The 25,296-nt window shown below is 43.8% G+C and overlaps 2 protein-coding genes and 1 long non-coding RNA gene across 12 annotated transcripts in view; 2 read left to right on the top strand and 1 right to left on the bottom strand.

Annotated features, from left to right (window-relative positions):
* LOC126983203 (leucine-rich repeat serine/threonine-protein kinase 1-like) overlaps window positions 1–25,296 on the bottom strand; it is a 111,212-nt gene that overhangs the window by 44,164 nt on the left and 41,752 nt on the right. For 3 of the 10 annotated variants that reach the window (XM_050835779.1, XM_050835781.1, XM_050835780.1), the window contains exon 1: window positions 11,434–14,287. The exons of 2 other annotated variants lie outside the window; for them this stretch is intronic. In XM_050835779.1, the coding sequence (XP_050691736.1) occupies window positions 11,434–14,092 (2,659 nt within the window). In that variant the 5' untranslated portion in view covers window positions 14,093–14,287. Of the gene's footprint in view, window positions 1–331; window positions 634–11,433; window positions 14,289–25,126; window positions 25,154–25,296 lie in introns of those variants that run through there. 5 more of the 10 variants (XM_050835776.1, XM_050835778.1, XM_050835782.1 and 2 more) reach the window with 4 other exon arrangements.
* LOC126983208 (PHD finger-like domain-containing protein 5A) lies at window positions 4,466–7,460 on the top strand. Its single transcript, XM_050835820.1, has 2 exons — window positions 4,466–4,779; window positions 7,221–7,460. The coding sequence occupies exons 1-2, from the start codon at window positions 4,587–4,589 to the stop codon at window positions 7,358–7,360; spliced, it is 333 nt and encodes a 110-aa protein (XP_050691777.1). The 5' UTR covers window positions 4,466–4,586; the 3' UTR covers window positions 7,361–7,460.
* LOC126983209 (uncharacterized) lies at window positions 23,157–25,110 on the top strand. The gene is made up of 2 exons (XR_007735621.1): window positions 23,157–23,315; window positions 23,453–25,110. It is a non-coding gene; the product is annotated as an uncharacterized LOC126983209 (long non-coding RNA).

A 25,296-nucleotide genomic window follows, 5' to 3' on the forward strand; every position in this document is an offset into this window, starting at 1 on the left:
TCGTCTTTCCATGTTTTCCGTGTTTTCCCTTCACTCCTTTCATCCCTCCCTGCCATCCTTCTTCTTTCCCTCCCTCCATTATTTGTTTTATTCCTTCCCCTTAACCTTCTTCCCCTCCGTTCCTGTATCTTTTCCTTCCTTCCTCCTCCCATTCTTCCCAATCAAACGTCACAGGAGACAGCAACACGCCCTGAGGTAGCACGGTAGCCCACGATCATGTATTACACACCCATCACACAACACCCAAACGTCAGAATCACCCATACAAACGCCAAGAGGGACACAAATACGATAGCTGACGGTATAAGAAGAAAACTCGATCATGTATTACAGAGTTTGAAGGCAGTGAGGCCGGCCGTGAGTAGCAGATGATCAGGTTCAAGGTCAATCAAATCAGCATCACCGAACATCAATAGGAGGTGACAGACGCCCTAGTGAAGAGGAGGACGTTGCAAGATGATCAGTTAGAGCATAGCGGTTCAGGCACACGGGCGTGGGCACTCACACCCACACCCCGGCAGCTGCAATTCGGAGCTTATCCTGCAGAAGTGACACCCGCAGATCCGCGCAGCACCGCCAGACATCACAATACTGGCACCCCCGCATCACAGCTGGCAGGAGAGAGCCACTTGAGACACTCCCATCACAGTCACAGCGTTACGCGACACTGCCTCAGCCCTCACAAGCTCTCACCACCTTATCGAGACCTTGTAATCTTGGGTTCTCTGGTTGAGCACCTCTCGCTTTCATCGTGACGACAGGAGTTCAGTGTTCTCAGACGTCTCCGCCATGCACTCTCATCAACTACTTCCAAAGGCCAAATGGGAGATCAGTCGGGTTCTAATGAGTATTTTCTTAGGTTCATGGCACAGAAGAAAGGTCAAACTACCACCGAAATCATAAAACAACCCATGGAAATGCTTAAAACTCCTACGAAAGCCTTGTCAAATACGTGAGCCTGGGCAAATGGGAGATCAGTCGGGTTCTAATGAGCATTTTCTTAGGTTCATGGCACAGAAGAAAGGTCAAACTACCACCGAAATCATAAAACTACCCATGGAAATGCTATACACTCCTACGAAAGCCTTGTCAAATACGTGAGCCTGGGCAAATGGGAGATCAGTCGGGTTCTAATGAGTATTTTCTTAGGTTCATGGCACAGAAGAAAGGTCAAACTACCACCGAAATCATAACACTACCCATGGAAATGCTTAAAACTCCTACGAAAGCCTTGTCAAACACGTGAGCTTGTGCAAATGGGAGATCAGTCGGGTTCTAATGAGCATTTTCTTAGGTTCATGGCACAGAAGAAAGGTCAAACTACCACCGAAATCATAAAACTACCCATGGAAATGCTTAAAACTCCTACGAAAGCCTTGTCAAATACGTGAGCTTGTGCAAATGGGAGATCAGTCGGGTTCTAATGAGCATTTTCTTAGGTTCATGGCACAGAAGAAAGGTCAAACTACCACCGAAATCAGCCTTGTCAAATACGTGAGCCTGGTCAAATGGGAGATCAGTCGGATTCTAATGAGCATTTTCTTAGGTTCATGGCACAGAAGAAAGGTCAAACTACCACCGAAATCATAAAACTACCCATGGAAATGCTTAAAACTCCTACGAAAGCCTTGTCAAATACGTGAGTTTGGGCGCGAAATGATTAAGAATAATGACTCCAGGTTTTGTGCGTGTGGTAATGGAAAGTGTACAACAAACAGGTGAATAGACAAATACATCCAACCACGCTTCCATAGTTTATAATGGGGTTTAATGTGGTCGGCCTTGTGTTCTTGGGTTGTCTCTCACTTTCATTACGACGACGAGTGTAAAGGTTTTATAGGTGTGGTAATGGAAGCTCTCTAACAAACAGGTAGGTAATCTAATAATCTAACCACGCTTCCATAGTTTAGAATGAGGCTGTTTAATGTGGGCGGCCTTGTATTCTTGGGTTGTCTCTCACTTTTATTATGACGACGAGTGTAAAGGTTTTGTAGGTGTGGTAATGGAAGCTATCTAACAAACAGGTAGGTAATCTAATAATCTAACCACATTTACACCGTTTAAAATATGATTGTCAGAAGGAATCACTCTAAAGAAAACCCTGAGCTATATGTATGAACAGGAAAGTTGTTCGCCATTCATGTGAGTGACGTAGAAGGCTTTATAATGAAAAAAAATATATCTATTAGCAAGGTCCCCACTCAGCGTAATCAGATAAGTCAACCACTGATATAGATTGAGTTAATCGGAGTAACTCAAAAGTCGAGTCAGACGTGAAATATTTGGGTGGAGGAGGTAAATGTACTATAGACAAGGCGGTGAGCTCAGACATGATTACATAACAGACGAAGTATATATGAGGAGAGAGAAGGGAGACGAGAGTAGAGGGAAAGACACGAATGAGGGAAGGGAGAAAAAGGATGGTAATGTAAAAGGGAAGGTAGGAAGGAAGATATGATTAACTTACTTTAAAAAATATTTCCGGACATGAGTAGACGCAGATAACAGAATCAAGACTATGTGAATAAAATGTAAGTAATAAATTTATGTGTCCTGTTTAATGTAATGTTTTTTTCCACTGATACTTGCATTCCTAATCCATATTGACATCTAATAATAATAATAATACTGATATAACTACAACTACTATAACAATAAGATATCTCCCTTTGAGTGAAAATAAAGACAGTGAAGTGATATAAAATAGTAAAAAGGGAAAATAAGTAAACGAAATAAACACTAATGATATAAAAGACAACTAAGCTGATAAGGACGGAGGGAAAGAATGGGAAAACAGAGCAGAAAAAAAATATCCTCTCAAAGAAAAATCCAGAAAGTAATATGCGACAGGGCGGTTCAAATAGAGAAGGGGGAAAAGGAGAGAAAAGAGAAAGAGAGAAAACATGAATGAGGGAGAAGCAATGTCAGAACAGTGAAGAAAAAATATCCTCCCTAAATTAAAAGAAATATCCAGATAGTAAGAACGTGAGGGGCGGGGCGGTTCATATAAGAAGGAAAGGAGAGAAAAGAGAGAGATGAAAAAGAAATGAAAAAGAAGTCAGAACAGAATTAATGAAGAAAACTATCCTCCCTAAATTAAAAGAAAAATCTAGATAGTAAGAACGTGAGGGGCGGGGCGGTTCATATAAGAAGGAAGGAAAGGAGAGAAAAGAGAGAGATGAAAAAGAAATGAAAAAGAAGTCAGAACATAATTAATGAAGAAAACTATCCTCCCTAAATTAAAAGAAAAATCCAGATAGTAAGAACGTGAGGGGCGGGGCGGTTCATATAAGAAGGAAAGGAGAGAAAAGAGAGATGAAAACGAAATGAAAAAGAAGTCAGAACAGAATTAATGAAGAAAACTATCCTCCCTAAATTAAAAGAAAAATCCAGATAGTAAGAACGTGAGGGGCGGGGCGGTTCATATAAGAAGGAAGGAAAGGAGAGAAAAGAGAGATGAAAACGAAATAAAAAAGTCAGAACAGAATGAAGAAAACTATCCTCCCTACATTAAAAGAAAAATCCAGACATGAATGACAAGGCGGTTCATATATGGAGCAGGAAGAAGAGTAGAAAAAATTGAGATGAAAAGGAATAAGAGAAAAGTAAAGTAAGTATTCTGAGCTTCATTTTCTCACGTCAACATCAATAATTTCCAAAGTGCCGCAGATCAGTCGGGTTCTAATGAGTGTTTCTTTAGGTTCACGGTACAGAAGAAGGGTCAAACTACCACCAGGGTCATAAAACTACCCCTGTTGTGGTCGGTGGAGGAAGAAGAAGAGGAGAGAATGAGATGAAAAGAAATGAGAGAAAAGTAAAGTATTCTCAGACGCTTCTTTCTCTCACATCATCAGCTATTTCCAAAGGGCCACATGAGATCAGTCGGGTTCTAATGAGTGTTTTTTTAGGTTCACGGTACAGAAGAAGGGTCACACTACCACCAGGGTCATAAAACTACCCCTGTTGTGGTCGGTGGAGGAAGAAGAAGAGAGAATGAGATGAAACGGAATGAGAGAAAAGTAAAGTATTCTCAGACGCTTCTTTCTCTCACATCATCAGCTATTTCCAAAGGGCCACATGAGATCAGTCGGGTTCTAATGAGTGTTGTTTAGGTTCACGGTACAGAAGAAGGGTTAAACTACCACCAGGGCCATAAAACTACCCATGGAAATGCCCAAAACGCCCATGAAAGCCTTGTTAAATGTGTGTGCGTGGCGGTTCATATCTGGCGGGGCGGCGGGGCGACTGCGCACGGCCCCGGCGGCGGCCACCGGTGCCAGATTATCGTACTCAGAGCCTCATATTTAAAGGCTTCTGAGCCATATATATTGCCAAAAAGCACCAATAATTAACCATTTTAACGATAATTATATATGAATGCAGTTGATGGGGTCGAGGAAGCAGATTTGGGGTGGGAAATCGGCAAATATGAGGCTGAGAACGACAATATGGCAACGTAGGCGGCGGCTGCGCGGGGCGGCGAGCCAGACCACAACAAACGTTCAGCCGGGCGGGAGGCAGCGGCGACCAACTCCTCCAGACACTCGCTATATACAACATTCCAGGGCGTGAAACAACCCTTAACCATGGCCAAGCACCACCCTGACTTGATCTTCTGCCGCAAACAGCCGGGCGTGGCCATCGGGCGGCTGTGCGAGAAGTGTGACGGGAAGTGTGTGATCTGTGACTCCTACGTGAGGCCGTGCACGCTGGTCAGGATCTGCGACGAGTGCAACTACGGCTCCTACCAGGGACGCTGCGTCATCTGCGGAGGCCCAGGTGCTGAGGGCTGTGGCTGTGGGAGGATGTGGGGCTGTGGTGTGCGGGGGAGCAGGCCGGGGATCGATAATACAGGGGCCAGCATGGGGAGGAAGACAGGAGGCACCACATGTCTGGGGGGTGTGGGGAGGCTGTCTGTAGGGGTTGTGGGGGGCTTTGTTGGCTGTGGTGTGAAGGGGAGCAGGCCGGGGATCGATATAACAGGGGCCAGCATGGGGGAGGAAGGCAGGACTCAGGAGGCACCACCACATTTAGCATGTGTGTTGTCTGAGAGTGTGTGTGGGATTTCTCTAGCTGTGGGGGCTAGGATGTGAAGGGGGACAGGTCGGCGATCAATATTACTAGTAAAGAGAGGGCACCAGAATGTCTAGGGCAGTGGTTCTTCAAATTTTCAGAGGCGCCAAACCCTAACGAAAACCGCACAGTAGCTGAACCCGTCAAGTATATATATATATATATATATATATATATATATATATATATATATATATATATATATATATATATATATAAAACATACGAGTGGAAGAAAAATTGCTTCAAAATTCAAGAGTATATTCATTTTAGATAATACAAAAAATGGATTACATTTTGATCCATAAAAATGTTAAAGAGAATTTGCTTAAAATTCAGTCGCAAAATTGCAATGTCTTTCGGGAGGATCTTCGCCAAACCCCTGGGGTTCGGTCAAACCCAGGCTAGGAACCACTGGTCTAGGGGATGTGTTTAGTCTGAGGCTGTGTTGCTGCAGTGTAAGGGGACAGGCCAGGTCAGTATTACTGGACCCAGCACAAGGGGGACTGAGGCAATAGGCACCATTACGTCCAGGGTCTATATTTTGTCGGTGAGGCTGTGTCTGTGGCGGGTAGGGAGACGCAGCAGGGAAAGATGCCGGAGATTGATATTATTGGGGGCAGCATGAGGGGGCTAGGCAGCAGACACCACCACGAGTAGGATTAATGTTTTGTCCTTGGGGGGGCGCTGAGGTGTGCAGGGGCAGACACCAAGGATCAATATTTACGGATACCACGCGTTATGATCTTTGAGAAAAAAGTAGTGCTAACCAGTAAAGTGAAATAAGCGAGAGACTGCAGTTTTACCTTTACGGCAGCCCAGCATGAGGGAGGGAGGCAAGTCAGCCAGCAGCCCCTAAGTCCAGTGACAATGTAGGGTGCCAACAAGGGGTTACGGAGTGCAGGGAAGGGTAAAGTGCGGAGGAGTGCACTAATGGGCGAGGTTAAGATATAATAAGTCAAATGAAGTTAGGCTATGGTTGATGAGGTTAAGTTTCACTGACTGGCTAATGAATAGTAGTGCCAAGGATTAGCTTGTATACAGATTGCTTATGTTGAGCAGGTTGAGTTTGGAATAATTAGTTTGGTATCTAAAATAACACCAGACTCACTTTGGTGGTTGACATTTTTTTCAAATAGATTTTAACATGCTGATCATCACTAATAACCATTTCCATCGTAAATTAATAGTTTTTAAGATTTTAACATTTAATCAAGTGGCAATAGGTTCCTATTTTAGTAGCAATAGGCCACTAGAGGCGATGGGTTACTAGTTAAGCATCTAAAAGTTACAATTTTAAGAGCTGAAGGCTACATACTATCCTTAGCAACGATAGGTTGCAATCCGTTAGGTTACGATGTGGTTCTGATAGTTTAAAAAATAATTCAGTTGTTATCTGCTTTGTCATCTTAGATTGTGTATATTGGTCATTAGTTTTACCATCAATTTGCACCCATGTATTCAGCTTAACCCTTTCCATACTTGACATAGACATCACAGTATGGAAAGGGTCAAGAGGAAATGGAAGGGGATTAATCCTCTTCTAAACTTTCAATCCTCCTCTAAATTCCTCTTAATCCTCTTCTACTTCCTCTTAAAGAGGTTTAGAAGAGAATTAAGAGGAAATAGAAGAAGATTAAGACGTTTAAAAGAGGACTAATGGTGATGACATCAGACGCTGATGTCGGTGTCGCCGGATTGAAGGGGTTAATAATGTTTTGCCTAATACATCTCTAGTTTTAGTGGTCTGTCTTTTATACCACATTGAGTACTGATGATGCCACTATATCCTTAGAATATAAAATGAATGTACAGAGTTGCTCACTGCTTCAGTTTGGGCTGAGCTAAACTACTACCAGTGGCACAAGGTTACAAATTTGGTGGAGGAATTTATTGATTGAATATCGATAATATACTACTTTTTTGGGTTATGTTAGGCTCTCAGGGTTGGTTACTACTTTAATAGATTGATTGAATGATGTTATAGTACTAAGCCAGGTGTATGAATGCACTTTTTTTTTATGTCTAACTGGGCACCATTAGTCATAAAAGTATTAATGCTACTTTCTGTGCCATATTTTCCATCTTGTTACACAGATAAACCTTTGCTGCTCTTTTACTAATCAGCTGTCTCTCATGTCCCACAGGCGTGTCAGATGCCTACTACTGCAAGGAATGCACGGTGCTCGAGAAGGACAGAGACGGCTGCCCAAAGATTGTCAACCTTGGCTCCTCCAAGACAGACTTGTTCTATGAACGGAAGAAATACGGCTTCAAGAAGAGATGAGGCGGGTTTGGGGTGGGTGTGGGATGTGATGGGGCATTTTTTTTGTATCTGAAGACCTTTTTTATTCAATCTTTGCTGATGCATGTTATGATTAATTCTTGATAATTATATTTTTATTTAAGGTATATCCATGTATTTTATTAACCTAAAGCAGGCTTCTTTTCTGAAAACATGTCTAGTCAATGTAGATAAGCAAAGTAGATGAACATTCTCTTGGAAAAATTAAATTTTCTCCTCATATTCAGTGGATCACACCTTAGCCAACCAGGGCTACCTACTACAAGCTAACTGTTTAAAACAACCCTAACTGCTGCTGAGAGGTTCAGCATGCTTGAAACTACAGTCCTAAGGCACAATTTCTTATAGTAGCCAAATATCCTAAAACACTAGTATTATTATATAAATCAGTGAGCCCCGTCAGCACTACTGTAGTATACACAATGTAAATATGCTGTAACTGTATGCTCACAGTATACAACAAATCACACAACTTCATCACAGGGCAGATCCAAGGCTAGAAAAGTGACAAGCAAGTCCTGCTTGGGTGGGCAGTGTGTGACAGGATGTGGACCATTTCAGGGGCAATACTTTTTCTACTCTGAGCAAAGTTTTGCATTTATCAGGACAACAACTAACTACTTAGTCCTGGATATGGCAGCAGTGGTTATTAATAATGTTAATGGATATTTAATGAAAGTCTTGGTCATTAGTAATATTAATGGACACTTCCACCAACCATTTACTTACCAGGGAACTGAGATTAAGCTAATACTAATGGTCTGCAAACTGGGAGTGTTTATGGTTGGGTGGGGACCAAACAAGATCATGGAAGTGGGGGAACTGTTCCTCTCAGCCTTAGTGATTAATTCATCTTATAAAATTAAACTATACATTGCAATCTGATATTTTGGCAGTTAAATCAATGTACTAGTTTGAATTCTGTAATCCTCTAAGGAATAAATACTGCCCAAGAAATAAAATTCAATACATGTATTATAAATTGTTCAGCACTGGATGCCTCAGGGATGTGCACTGTGCTGAGTTCTGGTCTTCCTACACACCAAACCAGTAAGGTAAAACCTGATTAGACAGAAATAATCAACATGATTGAGACGCTCAGCTTCAATGTTTGGCAGGAATGAGATGATAATCATAATCCACTGCTGGAGAGTCCATCAGTAAAGGAAAAAGTCCCACGTGAAATGAAATGCTGCAGCCAATACAGCACCGTGATCAATGCTAAGATTTATCACAGTCTGCCTCACCGGGGGCCGGCAAAGGGAATGCATTTCATAGTGCAGCTTCAATACTGGGCGTGGATTACTAAATTCTCACTCCTTTTTGATATGCAAAAGCACTCATTTCAATATTCTGAGAGTTGCTTCACCCTAGTACAGAAGTGTGATGCGTGGAGAAAATACATCTTACATCTATGAAGGCAAACAACATGAAGCAAACAAACAAAACAAAAAATGAAAACAAGAATTAACTACCTCATACTTCTATCGGATGGAGAGAGAGAGAGAGAGAGAGAGAGAAAGAAACTAAAAACAGAAACCTAAAAAAAGAAAGCAAGCAAAAAAATATGAACAGATAAAAGATAACTCACAAGGGAAAAGCTAATGTACTCCACAGACACTCGAGACAAGCCAATCTTCCAAAGTAAACACGAATCCACTTCCAGCCCCCAACCCACCCCATTTCACCTCCGCGGAACCCCAGTTATGCGCTTCACGTCTCGCGGAAACACTCGCGCTGCACGGTAAACAGGACCCTCCCCCGCCCTCTGTCGGCCACTACCTACACTATACTTGGCGCTGATGGGATTGAACTTCCTCCTCCCCGCCACGCCCCACGCCATTAAGGGAATATATAGAGGGAGGATATGCGTGTGTATGTGATATAGATGTAAATGTATGGGTGTGTATATGAGGTATGGACGTGAATGTATGGGTGTCTGTGTGTGTGTATTATTAATGTTAAGTGTGTGAGTGACTGTGTGTGTGTGGTATATAAACCCTTGTATTTGAGTGACCTGTGTGAGGATGTGACATGAACGTTATTGTTAGGGTGACTATGCTATTCAAACGTTAAGGGCGAGAGGAATACCGTATCACACCTTCAGAACGTAATGTACTGAACCATTCCCCAGCCTTGCCCCCATAACATAAGGGAAGATAAAAAGGGAAAGGGGAAGGGAGCGCGCGTAGGGGTAACTAAAGTGTCGCATTATACCAGAACGTAGTGGTTGAACGATTTTCCCACCTTTCCCCACGACATTAAGGAGGGTCAGGGGAGAATATGGGTGTGTATGTAATAACTAATGTATGGGTGAATTTATTACCCTATAACACTTTAGTTGTAACGTAAAGAGATGAGAGTATGGGCGTATATGTAATTACTAATGTATGGGTGAATTTAGTACCCTATAACATTTTAGTAGTAACGTAAAGAGGGAGAGTATGGGCGTATATGTAATTACTAATGTATGGGTGACTAGTATCATATAACACTTGAGAGTCGAAATGGGATGAAACTGCCCCTCCCTGCCATGTTCCTAGACATTAAAGAAGAGTGTGCGGTGTGTGATGTTAGCCTTATTAAAGGGGCTATTACACTGGGCAAATTTTCCGTGGATCTTAAGTCAAACCACGATTTCCGCTGGCCTGGTTCTCATTTGTTTCTTGTTATTGCTGCTGATGATGATGGTGAGTAATACCGTCGTCCTTCAGTGAAATCTACCGTAGCTTTGGAAGATCATGGACACGTCAGAAAACCACGGAAATATGAGAACCACGCCAGCGGAAATCGTGGTTTGACTGAAGATCCACGGAAAATTTGCCCAGTGTAATAGCCCCTTTTTTGAATGGGTGACTGAAGTATGTGTGTTGAACCGTTTCCCCGCTACACCTGGCAATATTAAAGAGTTCACTGTACATGTGCATAAGCGATATAACCTTATCAATCTATAGGCAACAAGGAAGAGAGGAAGACCCAGGACGAGATGGAGGGACTGTATTGTGGCGGACGGCAGGGAGAACTTGGACCTTGAAGTGGCGGAGGACAGGGTTGGATGGAGGAGACTCATCAAGAACAGCGACCCCGTATAGAAACAGGATAATAATGCTGCGGAAGAGGAAGAAGAATCGACAGGCAACATGATTATTGGGCAAAAGCTTTTAAACTGTAGAGTTGAATTTCTTTCCCGACATACCAAGCTATGAAAAAAGGTACGCATTTGTATGTGATTATAACCTCAATGACTAGATGAATGTCTGATGACCGTGACGTAGACACATAACCCCTTCATTACAGGGAAATTAAATCTCCTTTTTCCTTTCCTCCTACCCCCCCCCCCACCCCCACACAGTCTTCGTTGCCCCGAGCCAGGACATTACTAATTCAATGTATGTCCCGATTTTCCCCCAAGACGGCCAACCAGGCGGAGCATGTCAGTGATACAAAGGCAATGATCGTGTATATAAACAACGGAATGCTACGTACGGACCCAGCACACAACGAAACACTCAGACAGCGATGCAATTCTACTCTCCGCCAGCCGTGCACGCTTCCCCTTCACTGCTAACGAAAGTTCTGAGTGTAAGGGCGCAGCGGTGCAGCGACGACCCGTAAGTGGCGGCGTATGTGGCGCAGAATACATACAGTGCACTTATTGATTCAATATAATTTTTATTCATAGAAATAAATTGAAGGACGTGAGCGTTGAAGAACATCTCGCTGAAGTAAAATTTTGAGGGTACACTTTACATGTTATATTTTTTGTAACTGTGATGCACACGTGCACGTGGACCACCTGGCCGCGTCTCCCTCCAATCAATACCTCGCAGCACGGCAGCCTCAGCCCTTCGCCGCGGCGGCACAACACACCCCTCGCCTCAACCCACTCAGGCTACAAAGTATTTGAAAGTACTGCCGGACATTCGATGCGAGGCGTTTTGAAAGGATTACTGATTTCTCTTAGGGAAATAGAAACCAAAACGTTTCGAACACACTGGCAAGCGTCAACGTTCAATAAAGCACAGCATGTTAAGTAGATGGGGGGGGGCACTTACCTTGTTGCAGCACGGGGTAGTCCAGGAAGTAGGAGAAAGCGTCGCTGGCTTTGTCCACAGACCGGGGGTTGCCTTTCTTTAGCCGGTCATCAAAACTGGCCCTCCTGCCCCCCCCAGCGTCAGACTCGGGCGGCGCCACGGTGAGGAAGGAGGATACGGAGCCTCGCCTGGGGCTGGATCTGGCTTGGCTGTGCTCGGCCAAGGCCTTCTTCCTCATCTTGGGAGGCGTCGCAGGGGTGACTGACTCTGTCTGGCTCTGGACCGAGTGATGCAGATCGTTAAACGTCCCGGAGAAAGAGAACCGCCGCCGAGAAAAGTCCGGCACGCTGGCCCTCCGCTGTTGCGCCCGGAGCCTGAGCGCCTCGTGTCTGCCTGGCGGTGGCAGCGGCGGCGAGTCGTCGTGCTTGAAGCCCCACGCGAGGCGCCACTGATTGAAGCGTTCGGCGAGGCTAGCCTTGGGCTTGGCGACGGGCGGAGGGTCGCCGGCGGGACGCGGGTCACGGGGAGAGGCGGAGCCGTGCCAGGAGGCGTCTTCGTGCCTCTCTTCCTCTTCCGCCTCCTCAACCTCGGCGTCGTCGTCCACCACCTCAATTTTACCAGTCTTACTGAGCCGGACCCTGGAGAACTCCAGCTGGTCCACGGAGCCTCGCCGACTCACTGCTCTGGACTCCTCCATCTTGGCGTCAACCACCTCAATTCTACCAGTCTTACTGAGCCGGACCCTCGAGAACTCCAGCTGGTCCACGGAGCCTCGCCGACTCACTGCTCGGGACTCCTCCATCTTGGCGAAGGAAGGGAAGACGAAGGTGTCTTTGTGGTCGCCGCCCGCCACGGCGGGAGTGACCTGGGACTCGGCAGGAGATGCAAAACTCGGCGACACTTGGGAAGCGTCCTCACGCAGCAGCCCGTCGCAGGCCTTCTGGATGGCCTCCTGGATCACGCTCAAGGTGTCCGGTGGTTCCGCCGCCGCTGGCGGGTGATAGCTGAAAATGTCTCCGGAGACTGAAGGCCGCGTGGACGGTCCTGCACCTGTCTGTACCTCGTCCTGGTCGGAGGGAAGTCTGGCCACGAACTCCTTTACAATGTCGCCGAACAAGAGGGCGCCCTGCTGGCGGCCCGCATCCGTCACTCTGCCGGGCACCTCGTCGGGGGACTCTGCATGGCACCGCCTGATGCTGCTGGCCACAGTCTCGCTGCAGATGCTCACAAGGTTGTCAAACACAGACTTGTTGGATCCTCTTCCCAAATCTAAGCTCAGCCTCACGAGGGCCTCCTTCAGAGCTACTTCTCTGTGCCTCGCAAAGCCCTCGCTCTCAGGTGCCTCGGCCGCCCCGCCGGCAGTGTCCACGGGTTGGGCAGGAGGCGGCGGGTCCTTCTTTGTGTCGCCGGGTGTCTTGTGGAGGTTCTCCTTCCTCCTCTGAGGCTTTTCGTCGGTGTCTCGGCGGCCAGAGGCACCAACATCTCCCCTTATGACCTCTCCTTGCGCCCTGGCAGGGAGGGCGTCGGCTGGGCCCGCGGCGCTGGTCTGTGGGCTGCCAAGGTCAATGTCGTGGTATGTGGACCAGCGCAGGAGGTACCGATCCTGCAGACTGCCCCGCCGCAGGACCGCCACGCTGCGCTCAGGCGTGCCGGGCATTTTCCTTTCGCTGCCCCGACTCAGCTGCCGCCTCAGCACGGCGGGGTGCTGCTCCAGGGCGGCAGACTTGTTCCCGAGGCGGCCACCCGGATCCGGCCAGGCGACGGGCCGGATGGGCCGTGGGGCGGCCTGCCCGGCGCCCACACAACCCTTGGCGCCATGCTTGTGGTCGTGGTCTTGCCTCGGCGTGGTATGAGAGTCACTTGTGGCTGCCTCCCTTGAGCCTCTGCCATGAGTGCTCGGCGTGGCGTCACCGCCCCCAGGATCGTGCTCCGCCCGGCCTGCGTCTGTGTCTGGTCGGGTTCTCGCGGAGCCGATCCTCTTGAAGCTGAGGCACACGACGCGGGCGTCCTGCTGCTCCTGCTGCTCCCCATCGCTGACCTCGCCGAGAGGCTCCCGTGACTCGCCGCCATGGAGCACCGCTCCGGGGAGCGGCGGCGCCAAGCAGGCCTGCTGCTGTCCTTCGCCGCTCGTGGTGCCGCTCTCCAGCGGCGGCTCTGCGGCGCGGGGGATGGTTTGAGCTGTGGCGTGGGTCAGTGTGACGTCAGCTAGGCCGTTTGTGCTGCTGACGGGGACATCGTGGGTGGGGTAACGGGGCTCCTGAGTGTTAATGGTGGTGGTGATGCTGGAGGTGGTCGTAGTGGTGCTGGAGGTGGTCGTAGTGGTGCTGGAGGTGGTGGTAGCGGCGGTGGTGGTGGTGGTGGTGCTGGAGGTGGTGGTGGTGGTGGTGGTGGCGGTGGTGGCGTTGTCTCTGGTGCCCCTGAAGCTCGAGGAGAGGCTGTGGCACAGCTTTTTGTAGGAGGTGGCCACGACGCCGCCCTTCTCATGCTGCCGCCGCGCCTTCCGACCCTTGGCGCGGGCGTCACTCTTCTGGCCGCCGCCCTCCTGCCCGCCAGCCTTCCTTCTAAGGCAGCCTTTCCTGGCGAAGGGCGGGCTGCTCCGGGGGTCCTGCCCGCCGCCCTTGACCTTCCTGCCTAGCGTCGGCGTCGGGAGGGGACTGTCCGTCTCCACGAAGTCAGCCATGCTAATTCCTACGCCGTGGCACAAACAATCGGAGGAGTCAGAGCGGTGCCTACATGCCCTCGGGGGGACGCGAGGGAGCAGCACACGGGCGCCGCGGGGCAATGCGTCGACACGAGGACGACACTGTTTCCGCGGTCACCTTCGAAACCTGATCCACGCGACTGTTCTTGCCTTGCGGTCTGGGGAGCCGCCCAGGAAGGCAGGTGACGAGGGATTGATAGGCCCGGTGACGAGGAGAGAGAGAGAGAGAGAGAGAGAGAGAGAGAGAGAGAGAGAGAGAGCACAGCTATATAGTGACAATGCTTTAAGATAGGCATGGAGACAATTTCCCCGCCCCTTTTGTCATATGTATCTTGATGTTTAAATAAGAGAGAGAGAGAGAGAGAGAGAGAGAGAGAGAGAGAGAGAGAGAGAGAGAGAGAGAGAGAGAGAAGCCATAGATTGTTTGTTGACTTCCTTCTGTATGGGAGTTCAGACCCTGGCAACACACACACACACACACACACACACACACTAATAATAATAATAAGAAGAAGAAGAAGAAGATGGAAAAGATGGAGGTGAAGAAGATGAAGATGAGGAGAAAGACGTAGCAGCATAATGATAACAATAAAAATAATAACAATACCCAAAAGAAGAGATAGAAGATGGAGTAAAGTGACAAAATAATAATAATAATAATAATAATAATAATAATAATAATAATAATAATAATAATAATAATAATAATAACAAAACAATCAACGACGCGCCAAAATTAGCCACACACACACACACACACACACACACACACACTTATTCAGTATTTCACCGGCACGCAGAACACTATGATAAAAATGTCACTATCCTTCCCCTCACCAGAACGTAATATTATCAAACCGAACACTTTTTTAACGTATCGTAATTATCGAATCTTTCAACGTCAACACACAACGTCTTTCACTATAGAGTATCACAAAACCTCGACTTCTTTTTAAACTGAAACGCATCAAACCTCAACTTCCTTTTTCTCTCTCTCTCTCTCTTTCTCTCTTTCTCTCTTAACACCGAAAGAAAATTATATTAAAGGGCGTAGAATGGAAAGGAAAGGAAGGAAAAAGAGAATGAAGAGAGGGAAAGGAGGGATGGAACGAAGGGATAGGAAAGGAAGAAGAGGGGGAAGGGAAGGAGGGATGGAACGAAGGGAAAGGAAAAAAAAGAGGGGAAGAGAAGGAGAGGAGGGATGGAACGAAGGGAAGGGAAGGAAAGAAGAAAAGAAGGAAGGGAAGGAAAGGAGGAACGAAGGAAAGGAAAGAAAAAGAGGGGGAGAAAAGAAAAGGTGGGATGGTATAAGGCTAATGAAAAGGAAGGGAAAGAAAGGAGGAAGAAAGGGAAAGGAGAGAAGAAGAGGGGAAAGAGAAGGAAGGGAAAGGAAAGGAAAGGTACGAGGCTAAAGAAAAGGATGGGAAAGAAGAGGGTGAAGGAAAGGAAAGGAGAAACCAAGGGAAAGGAGAGAAAAAGAGGGGAAAGGGAAAGAAAGGAGGAAGGATACGAGGCTAATGAAAAGAGAGAAGAGGAAGAGAAGGGAGGGAAGGAACGAAGATAATTGATAGAGAATAAGATAAATGGGAGATAAAAAGAGATGCAATTGGATAGGAAATGAATGATAAAGATTTGAATGAGGTATGAAAAGGGGTAAAGAGAGACGAGATAAAAGGATAAAGAAGAATATGAAGGAGATAATAATAGGCTATTGGTATAAGGGAAGGAAAATATGGTAGGCTACATAAACAAACGAAAAAAATAGTAAATATAAATAGAAGTGACAGAAAGAATATGAAGGAGATGAAAAGGAAGATGGGAAGAAAATAAAGATAATAAATGTGAAGAAAAATGGAGAAAATAAAAACGAAGAGAAATAAGAAGAAAATGCGTAAAAAAAGAAGAAAGAACCAAAACATATGAATGAGATAAAAGGAAGAAAGGAAGATGTGAAGAAAATAAAGAAAAATGATGAGGAAAAGATAATGTGAAGAAAATGGGGAAAATAAAAACGAAGAAGAAATAAGAAGAAAATGCGTAAAAAAAGAAGAAAGAACCAAAACATATGAATGAGATGAAGAGGAAGAAAGGAAGATGGGAAGAAAATAAAGAAGAAAAATGATGAGGAAAAGATAATGTGAAGAAAATTAAGAAAATAAAAACGAAGACGAAAAATAAGAAGAAAACACGTAACAAAAAGGAGAAAGAACCAAAACACGAATAGAAATGCAAATGAAAGTAAAGGAAAGGAGAAAAAGAGAAGAGATGGGAAGGAAAAAGAAGGAGAGGAGGGAGAGAAGAGAGAAGAGGAGGAGGAGGAGGAGAGAGAAGACGACACCCGCTTACGATGAGGACGAGAGACACTGTGAGAGAGGTGACACACACACACACACACACACACACACACACTCTCTCTCTCTCTCTCTCTCTCTCTCTCTGATTTTTATTCCGTTTCTTTATTTCCTGTTTTCTTTCGTTCGTTTTTTCCAGCTTTTTTTTTTTTTCGTCAACTTTTCTTAAACCATCCCTCCTCCTCCTCCTCCTCCTCCTCCTCTTCTTCTTCCTCCTCCTCCTTCTTCTCTTCCTCCTTCTTCATCTTCAGTTTCTTTCTTCACTCTCTCTATTCCCTTCTTCCCTCTCTTCATCTCTTACATTATTATTATTATTATTATTATTATTATTATTATTATTATTATTATTGTTCTCGCATCACAGAGCTCACCTTCACAGTATTTATATAACTCACTGATACTTAATTAACCTGAACAAGAGAGAGACATAACCTGATAAGTATTAAGACGTATAAAATAAATGTATGTTAAGTTAAAGGTGTGTGTGTGTGTGTGTGTGTGTGTGTGTGTGTGTGTGTGTGTGTGTGTGTGTGTGTGTGTGACTTTAAGAGATGGTTTAAAAGATGATTTAATTTGCTTGCTGAAGACGCACAGATAAAAATAAAAGGCTTGAGATATCCCCATTAGGCCTCCTACGTGTTTGTTCATCAGAGGTGTGTTTGAATTAAGAAAAGTTAAAGGCAGACGAAAGGAAAAGAAAATATGAATAACAAGAGAAAACAGAAGGCGAAGGAAAGATATATGAAAAGAATATTGAACTTTTACACTCTGAAGAAATATATGAATGTAGTAGCAGTAGTAGTAGTAGTAGTAGTAGTAGTAGTAGTAGTAGTAGTAGTAGTAGTAGTAGTAGTAGTAGTAGTAGTAGTAGTAGTAGTAGTAGTAGTAGTAGTAGTAGTAGTAGTAGTAGTAGTAGTAGTAGTAGTAGTAATAATAATAATAATAATAATAATAATAATAATAATAATAATAATAATAATAATAATAATAATAATAATAATAATAAAGAAAGACACACGAATATATATTTAATGAACCTCTAAATGCCTTATATATTTTTTTTGCTATCCTTTTCCTGTTCATTCGCTGGTCTTCCTATTATGCAGCCTGCGGTCATACCTATCTCTCTCTCTCTCTCTCTCTCTCTCTCTCTCTCTCTCTCTCTCTCTCTCTCTCTCCGACACCTGATTCGCAAGATGGAGATTATCACGATTTTTTTTTTTACTTTTATTTTGTTCAGTGTCTCAATTTACTCCCCGCGACATTCAACCTACCACGGGAAATTCTCTCTCTCTCTCTCTCTCTCTCTCTCTCTCTCTCTCTGATCAATTTTCTCTCTTTTTCCCTCCCTCCCTTTCTTTCTACCTCCTTTCTCTTTCCTTCCTTCCTCTATATTCTCTCTCCCTTCCTTTCTATTCTTCCTTCCTTCCTCTCTTTCCCCCTTTTTCTTTCCTTCCTTTCCCCCTTCTCTTTCCTCCCTTTCTCTCTATCCTGTCTTCTTTCTTCTTTCTCTCCTCCCTTCTCCCTTCCTCCATATCAATTTTTTTCCTTCCTATCTCCCTTTCCCCTTCCTTTCCTTATTTCCTCCTATTCTTCTTTCCTTTCCTTCGTCTCTCTTCCCCATTCCTTTCCTCCTTATCTCCTTCCTCCGTTCCTTTTCTCCCTCCCTCCCTCCCTCCCTTCCCCCTTCTCTTCCTCCCTCTCTCCCTCCTTTTGGCTAAGACAGAAGGAAGGGGTGAAAACTGTAATATGCAAACTCTATACGTGCGAGAGAGAGAGAGAGAGAGAGAGAGAGAGAGAGAGAGAGAGAGAAGGTATAGCCACACGTTGCGTAATACGAACCGAACAAAAAAAAAAAAGAAAGATAAAAAAATGAAAAAGAAAAAAATGAACGAGGCAAACTTAAAAAAAAATAGGAAAAGAAAAAAAAGAAAGAAAAAAGAATGAAAATAAAAAAGGAAATGAAAAAAATGAAAAAAAAAGTCTAGAAAGCTTGTAAATACCTGTAACACACCTTCGCTCACACCTGTCGCTAATTACAAGATCGATACAGGTAGAGAAAAAAGTGCAAGGGAGTGAGGGAGAAAACAGACCAGGGAGAAGGAAGTGGAGGAGAGTGAGGAGATAGAGAGATAAGGAAGAGAAGCCAAAGAGGATGCAGAAGAGGAGACAAATAAAGGAGTAAGAAAGGTGTGAAAGAAGACAAAGGAGGAAGGGAAGGAGATAGAAGAAAGGAAGAGAAGAAAGGGAAGACGAAGGAAACGGTATGGGAGAAGACAAAGGAGGAAGGGAAGGAGATAGAGGAAAGGAAGAGAAGAAAGAGAACACGAAGGGAGAAGAAGACAAAGGAAGAAGGGAAGGAGATAGAAGAAAGAAAGAGAAGGGAAGACGAAGGAAGCGGTTTGGGAGAAGAAAAGAATTAAGAAGAAGAAGGATGAGGAGAAGATGGAGGAGGAGGAGAAGGAGGAGGAGGAGGAAAAGAAGAAAAAAAGAATGAATATAAAGATGAATGTGTAGAAGGAAAACGAAGGAATAGAAATAGAAGAAGAAGAAGAATGAGAAGAAGAAGAAAATGATGATAATGATGAAGAAAAGAAAAACAGAAGAAAAAATAACGAGTGAGGAGCATGAGGAAAACAAAGAAAAATGAGGAAGAGGAAGTAGAAGGGGAGGAGGAAGAGGAGGAAGAGGGAGAGGAAAAGAAAGGGGTGGAGGGAGAGAGGAACCTTCAAAGTTGAATATCCCCTTTCGCTAAGTAAATAACGTAAGCCTGTTTGAGTATGGTGGTGAGGTTGTTGTTGTTGTTGTTGTTGTTGTTGTTGTTGTTTTTGTTGTTGTTGATGTTGTACTTGTTGTTGTTGTTGTTGTTGTACTTGTTGTTGTTGTTGTTGTTGCAGTTGTTGTTTTTGTTGTTGTTGATGTTGTACTTGTTGTTGTTGTTGTTGTTGTTGTTGTTGTTGTTGTTGTTGTTGTTGTTGTTGTAGGAGCTGCGTGTATAACTGTTCTTCTTTTCATTCTACTTTTTTTTTGTTCTTCCTCTCCCTTTCTTCCGTCCTTTTTTTCCCTTTCGTCTCTCTCTCTCTCTCTCTCTCTCTCTCTCTCTCTCTCTCTCTCTCTCTCTCTCTCTCTCTCTCTCTCTCTCTCTCTCTCTCTCTCTCTCTCTCTCTCTCAGCAAACAACCTTCTAACTTATTTTGCTTGAACTCTACTTAACATTGCAGACACACACACACACACACACACATTTAGGTTACAAGAATACAGAATATCAAAATTTTCCGTGCAGAGAACAAAAAAAAGGGAGAGAGAAAGAAAGCAAGAAAAACAGAAAGAAAGAAAGAAAGAAAGAAAGAAAGAAAGAAAGGGAAAAAAGAAAGAATGTATAGCATAAATATTTATGTATCTGTCTATAGATAGATAGATCATAAAATATAGATAGATGGATATAGATAGACAGATAGATAAAGAAATAAAGAGATAAAGGAAGGAAGAAAACAGGGAGAAGGAAATAACAGAAAAAGAAGAGAGAGAGAGAGAGAGAAACATAAATCAATTAATGTCGACTTGCAAGGATTGATTTTTTTCCCCTTAAAACATGATATTTTCTCCAAGGTTCTCTCTCTCTCTCTCTCTCTCTCTTCGTCTATCTTCTCCCCTCTCAAGACAGCACGTGGAAGACCTACAAGGCTTCCATTCTTTCTTCTCTCCTCCTCTCCCTTCATTATCTCTCTCTCTCTCTCTCTCTCTCTCTCTCTCTCTCTCTCTCTCTCTCTCTCTCTCTCTCTCTCTCTCTCTCTCTCTCTCTCTCTCTCTCTCTCTCTCTCTCTCTCTTATTAATAACCAAGGAATTGAATAATGAATGAAATACGTATAGTACTTCACTCACACACACACACACGCACACACACACACACACACAGACATACATCACATAACATTAGTGTATGCTGACCCCTGTGTGTGTGTGTGTGTGTGTGTGTGTGTGTGTGTGTGTGTGTGTGTGAGAGAGAGAGAGAGAGAGAGAGAGAGAGAGAGAGAGAGAGAGAGAGAGAAAACTAGACAATTGTTACCTGAAGATTTTTTTTTTTTTTTTAACACGTGAAGAAAAGGTGGAGGTGAGGCTCATCTCCTCCTCCTCCTCCTCCTCCTCCTCTTCATTCTTATCCTCTTCTTGCACCAAAAGTCATGTGGTTAGATTCAATGACGCCAAACGGAAGAAAAAGAAGAAGAGGAGGAGGAAGAGCAGGAGGAAGAGGAGGAGGAGGAAGAGGAAGATGCTGAACAGGTAAGGGGAGAGAGAGAGAGAGAGAGAGAGAGAGAGAGAGAGAGAGAGAGAATCCCTGGACTCCCTCACCTTGACACTAGAGACAGGATGACAAGGAAGAGGAGGAAGAGGAAGAGAAGAAGAGTGGAAAGGAAGAGGAAGAAAAAGAGGAATAGGAGAAGGATGGGAAGGAAAAGGAGAAGAGTGGGAGGGAAGAGGAAGAAAAAGAGGAAGAGGAGAAATATGGAAAGGATTAGGAAGATAAAGAAGAAGAGGAGAAAGATGGGAAGGAAGAGATAGAGAAAGAGGAAGAGGAAAAATATGGAAAGAAATAAGAAAATAAATAGGAGGAGAATGGGAAGGAAGAGAAAGAGGAAGAGGAGAAATATGGAAATGAAGAGGAGGATAAAGAAGAAGAGGAGAAGGATGGGAAGGAAGAGAAAGAGGAAGAGGAGAAATATGGAAATGAAGAGGAAGATAAAGAAGAAGAGGAGAAGGATGGGAAGGAAAGGAAGAGAAAGATGAGAAGAAGGATAATAAGGAAGAAAAGGAGGAAGATAAATAGAAGAAAATAAACGAAAGAAAGATGAAAAAACAAAAATAAAGATAAGCAAGAGAAAAGAAAATGAAGAAAAAGAACGCGAGTAAAAAAAACAAAAACGAAAACAAGAAAAAAAGAGAAGCAAAGAGAAAGAAAAAAAAGAAAAAAAAAGATGAGGAGGAGGAAGAAGACGCAAAAATAAAGATAAAGAAAAACAAAAAAGACGAAGAAAAAAAAGAAAAAGAAAAGAAAACGAAGGTGATTAAGAAGACGCAAAAAAAAGAAGAATTGCGAAAGAAGAAGAAGAAGAACAACAACAACACACACACACACACACACACACACACACACACACACACACACACACACACACACACACACGGCCATGCATTAATTTCTTGTCTTAAACGAGTCACAAAACGAGAGAGAGAGAGAGAGAGAGAGAGACGTGGCATTATGTTTGTTTCGTTATTTATTACTCAATCTTATCCTCTATTTAGTTTTCTTCTATGTTTCTAAATCCGTTTGTTTGTTGGTTTGCTTATTTGCTTATTCCTTTCCTTCTTACTTGCCTTATTTAATGTCTCACTTATTGTTTTCGTATTTTATTTCGTTATGTTGCTATTTACTTCGTGCCCTTGAACTGTCTCCTTTGTTGTAAAAAAAAAAAAATTGAAATGGTTGTCAAGCTGTTCCTCGACCAAAGCAGCGCCATTAAGGACATCATCTTCCCGGGGCGGGCACGTGGCGACCTCCCTTCCGTGTGTCCAGCGAGTCGCGTTCATCCGCAGCTCAGCGATCAACACACGACCGCCGGGGATTGTCCAGACTCGCGCGGATCATCGTGGCTCCTGCGTCGTTGTGTCGGTTATTGTTCTTGGGTTCGTGGGTACATGTGGTGATCGTTGTTGTAAATCTATCTATCGGGGTATTGTATTCTTGTTCTATTTGCTCTCTTTAACATTTTTCCTTAAGGTATGCCCCGTTATTCTCCTGAGTTTTTTTATTTTTTTATCTTTTTCTATTACAGTATGCGCCGTGTTCTTCTCAGTTTGTTTTCCTATCTTGGTTTTCTTTACCTGGGTGACGATTTTCTCCTTTCTCTTCTTTTCCTTTTCCTCTTAAAATATGCATCGTCTTCTCTTTCAGTATTCACATTTCCCCTCCTCTCGTTATTTTTTTTCATCCATTTTACATGTTATCGTATTTCCACTTTATTTTATTTCATTTCCTTCTTACAAGTTCTCCTAGCTCCACCTCTTGTCTCATAATTCTTACAAGTTTTCATATTTGCATCTTCCCTCAAATCCTTCTGACAACGTCCAATGTTTTTCTTTCTCATTCTCTTCTTTATCTTTATCTTCTATCTCATTCTCATCCTTATCCTTGCAATTTCTCTTTTTTACATTTTCCATCTTTTGATTATTTTCTTATTCTTTTTGCAACTCTTCATATTTTCCGTCATTTATTTTTCATTCTCCTTGCAAGCTTCCACATCCAACCATCTTTTCAAATCCTTCTACTTCCTTTTCTAATCCTTTTCACTCTTTATTTCTAACGCTTCTTACGACTTCACAAATTTCTCCTTTATTTTTATCCTTCTTTCAATTTTCCACACTTTCCTTTTTATTATGTTCTTGTCCATTTGTTAAGCTTGCATTCCATATCAGACTTCTTCCTCCTTAATTTCTGCCTTATGGTCAAATTCACTCTGGGTTTATCATTGCATTTGGGTGGAGAGGCGTCTTGTTCCTCCTGGGTTTCATATCATTCCTTTTCCTTTCCTTTCCTTTCATTTATAGTCAATGTTTTAACTTCTTTGTTCATCCTGGGCCACGAAAATCCCTTGACCAGTCTAGATTTGGGGACAGTAGGCTACCACTTTTCTTTACCTTCACATCTATTTCCAGGTTATTTTCTGAAGCAAACGTTTCAATCTTCACGTTCCTAACTTCCTTGTTCATCCTGGGCCACGAAAATCCCTTGGCCTGTCTAGATTTGGGGACAGTAGGCTATCACTTTTCTTTACCGTCACATCTATTTCCAGGTTATTTTCTGAAGCAAACGTTTCAATCTTCACGTTCCTAACTTCCTTGTTCATCCTGGGCCACGAAAATCCCTTGGCCTGTCTAGATTTGGGGACAGTAGGCTACCACTTTTCTTTACCGTCACATCTATTTCCAGGTTATTTTCTGAAGCAAACGTTTTAATCTTCACGTTCCTAACTTCCTTGTTCATCCTGGGCCACGAAAATCCCTTGGTCTGTCTGGATATCGGGACGGTACCATTTTTCCTATACTTTTCACGTCTATCTCCACGTTATTTTCTGAAGCAAACTTTTCATCTTAACGTTCCAAACTTCCTTGTTCATCCTGGGCCACGAAAATCCCCTGGCCTGTCTAGATTTCGGGACGGTACCATTTTTCTTTACCTTCACGTCCATTTCCAGGTTATTTTCGGAAGCAAACTTTTCATCTTCACGTTTCAGATCGCTTTGGTTAATCTTCGAGTCGGGGAAACGTAGTAAAAGGTAAATAGTAATAAAATTCGAACTCGGAGCCAGCCAGTCAACCAGTCAACCAGAACACGAGCAACCACGCTTACTTGAGTTCCCGTTTTCTTTTTCTCCGGGCGGGTGAGCGAGAGGGCCAACGCGTCTAAAATTTACCCGGCGCGGCAGGGCGAACTATTCTATTTTATCATTTATTTATTCATTTATTATTTCATTAACATATCATAGCATAGTTGAGTTGCATCTGCTTCCTATATGATACAAGCTTGATGGTAAATAAAAAGGAGGAGGAGGAGGAGGAGGAGGATAAAGTAATGAGAAAGAAAAGAAGAGAAGGAGGAGGAGGTGAAAGAGGAGGAGGAGGAGGAGGAGGAGGTGATGATGAAGAGGGGGATTTAGCAAGTCAAGACATATGATACAACCTCTCTCTCTCTCTCTCTCTCTCTCTCTCTCTCTCTCTCTCTCTCTCTCTCTCTCTCTCTCTCTCTCTCTCTCTCTCTCAGGTAGGCAGCAGGTGAGTTCATTTGCATTCATTACGGCGCGAACGTCAGGTGTGAAGGGGGCACACGGCAACTCGCTCAAGCCGGGGAAATGATCTCTGCTTAATTTCCTGCTTGGAGGCGATATTTCCATCCCCTCTCACGCCTGCTCTCGCTCTCGCCCTTCTGTTTTCCTCCTCCTACTCTTTGTCCTCCTATTCCTATTCCTTCTGTTTTCCTTTTCCTCTTTTCCTTCCTTCTATTCCTTCTGTTTTCCTTTTCCTCTTTTTCTTCCTTCTATTCCTTCTGTTTTCCTTTTCCTCTTTTTCTTCCTTCTATTCCTTCTGTTTTCCTTTTCCTCTTTTCCTTCCTTCTATTCCTTCTGTTTTCCTCTTCTTCTTTCTATTCCTTTCCTTTCCTTGTTTTCCTCTTCATCTCCGTTCTATTCTTTCTCTTTCCCTTTGTTTTCTTCATCCTCTTCCTCTTCCTTCTATTCCTTCTCTTTCCTACTGTTTTCCTTCTTCTCTTTTTCTTCCTTCTATTCCTTCTCTTTCCTTCTAATTCCTTCCTCCTCTTTTCCTTCCTTCTACCTTTATTTATACAAGCTACTCCTCTTCCTATTATTACTCCTCTTTTTCCTCTTCCCCTTCCTTCTCCTCCCCCTTCTACTCTCCTCTTTTTCCTTCCCTTTCTGACTCTCTTTCCTCCTCTATTTAATTCCCTTGTATTTCACGCCTTCTAGTTGTTGTTTTTTTTCCATTTGGTAACACTGTCTTTCCAAACTAAACACACACACACACACACACACACACACACACACACACACACACACACACACACACACACACACACACGCAAAATACTCACCGATTCTTCCATGATGTCTGTTCACCACCACCACCACAACAACAACAACAACAACAACAACAACAATTTGAACAACACTTTCAACACCTTTTCACCACAATCATATCAACACCAGAAGCAAAGTGTTACTCGTCTTTTTTTCCCCTTCAACACCACACCACCACCATCAT

This window comes from Eriocheir sinensis, chromosome 53 (genome assembly GCF_024679095.1).
Source record: "Eriocheir sinensis breed Jianghai 21 chromosome 53, ASM2467909v1, whole genome shotgun sequence".
Lineage (NCBI taxonomy): Eukaryota > Metazoa > Arthropoda > Malacostraca > Decapoda > Varunidae > Eriocheir > Eriocheir sinensis.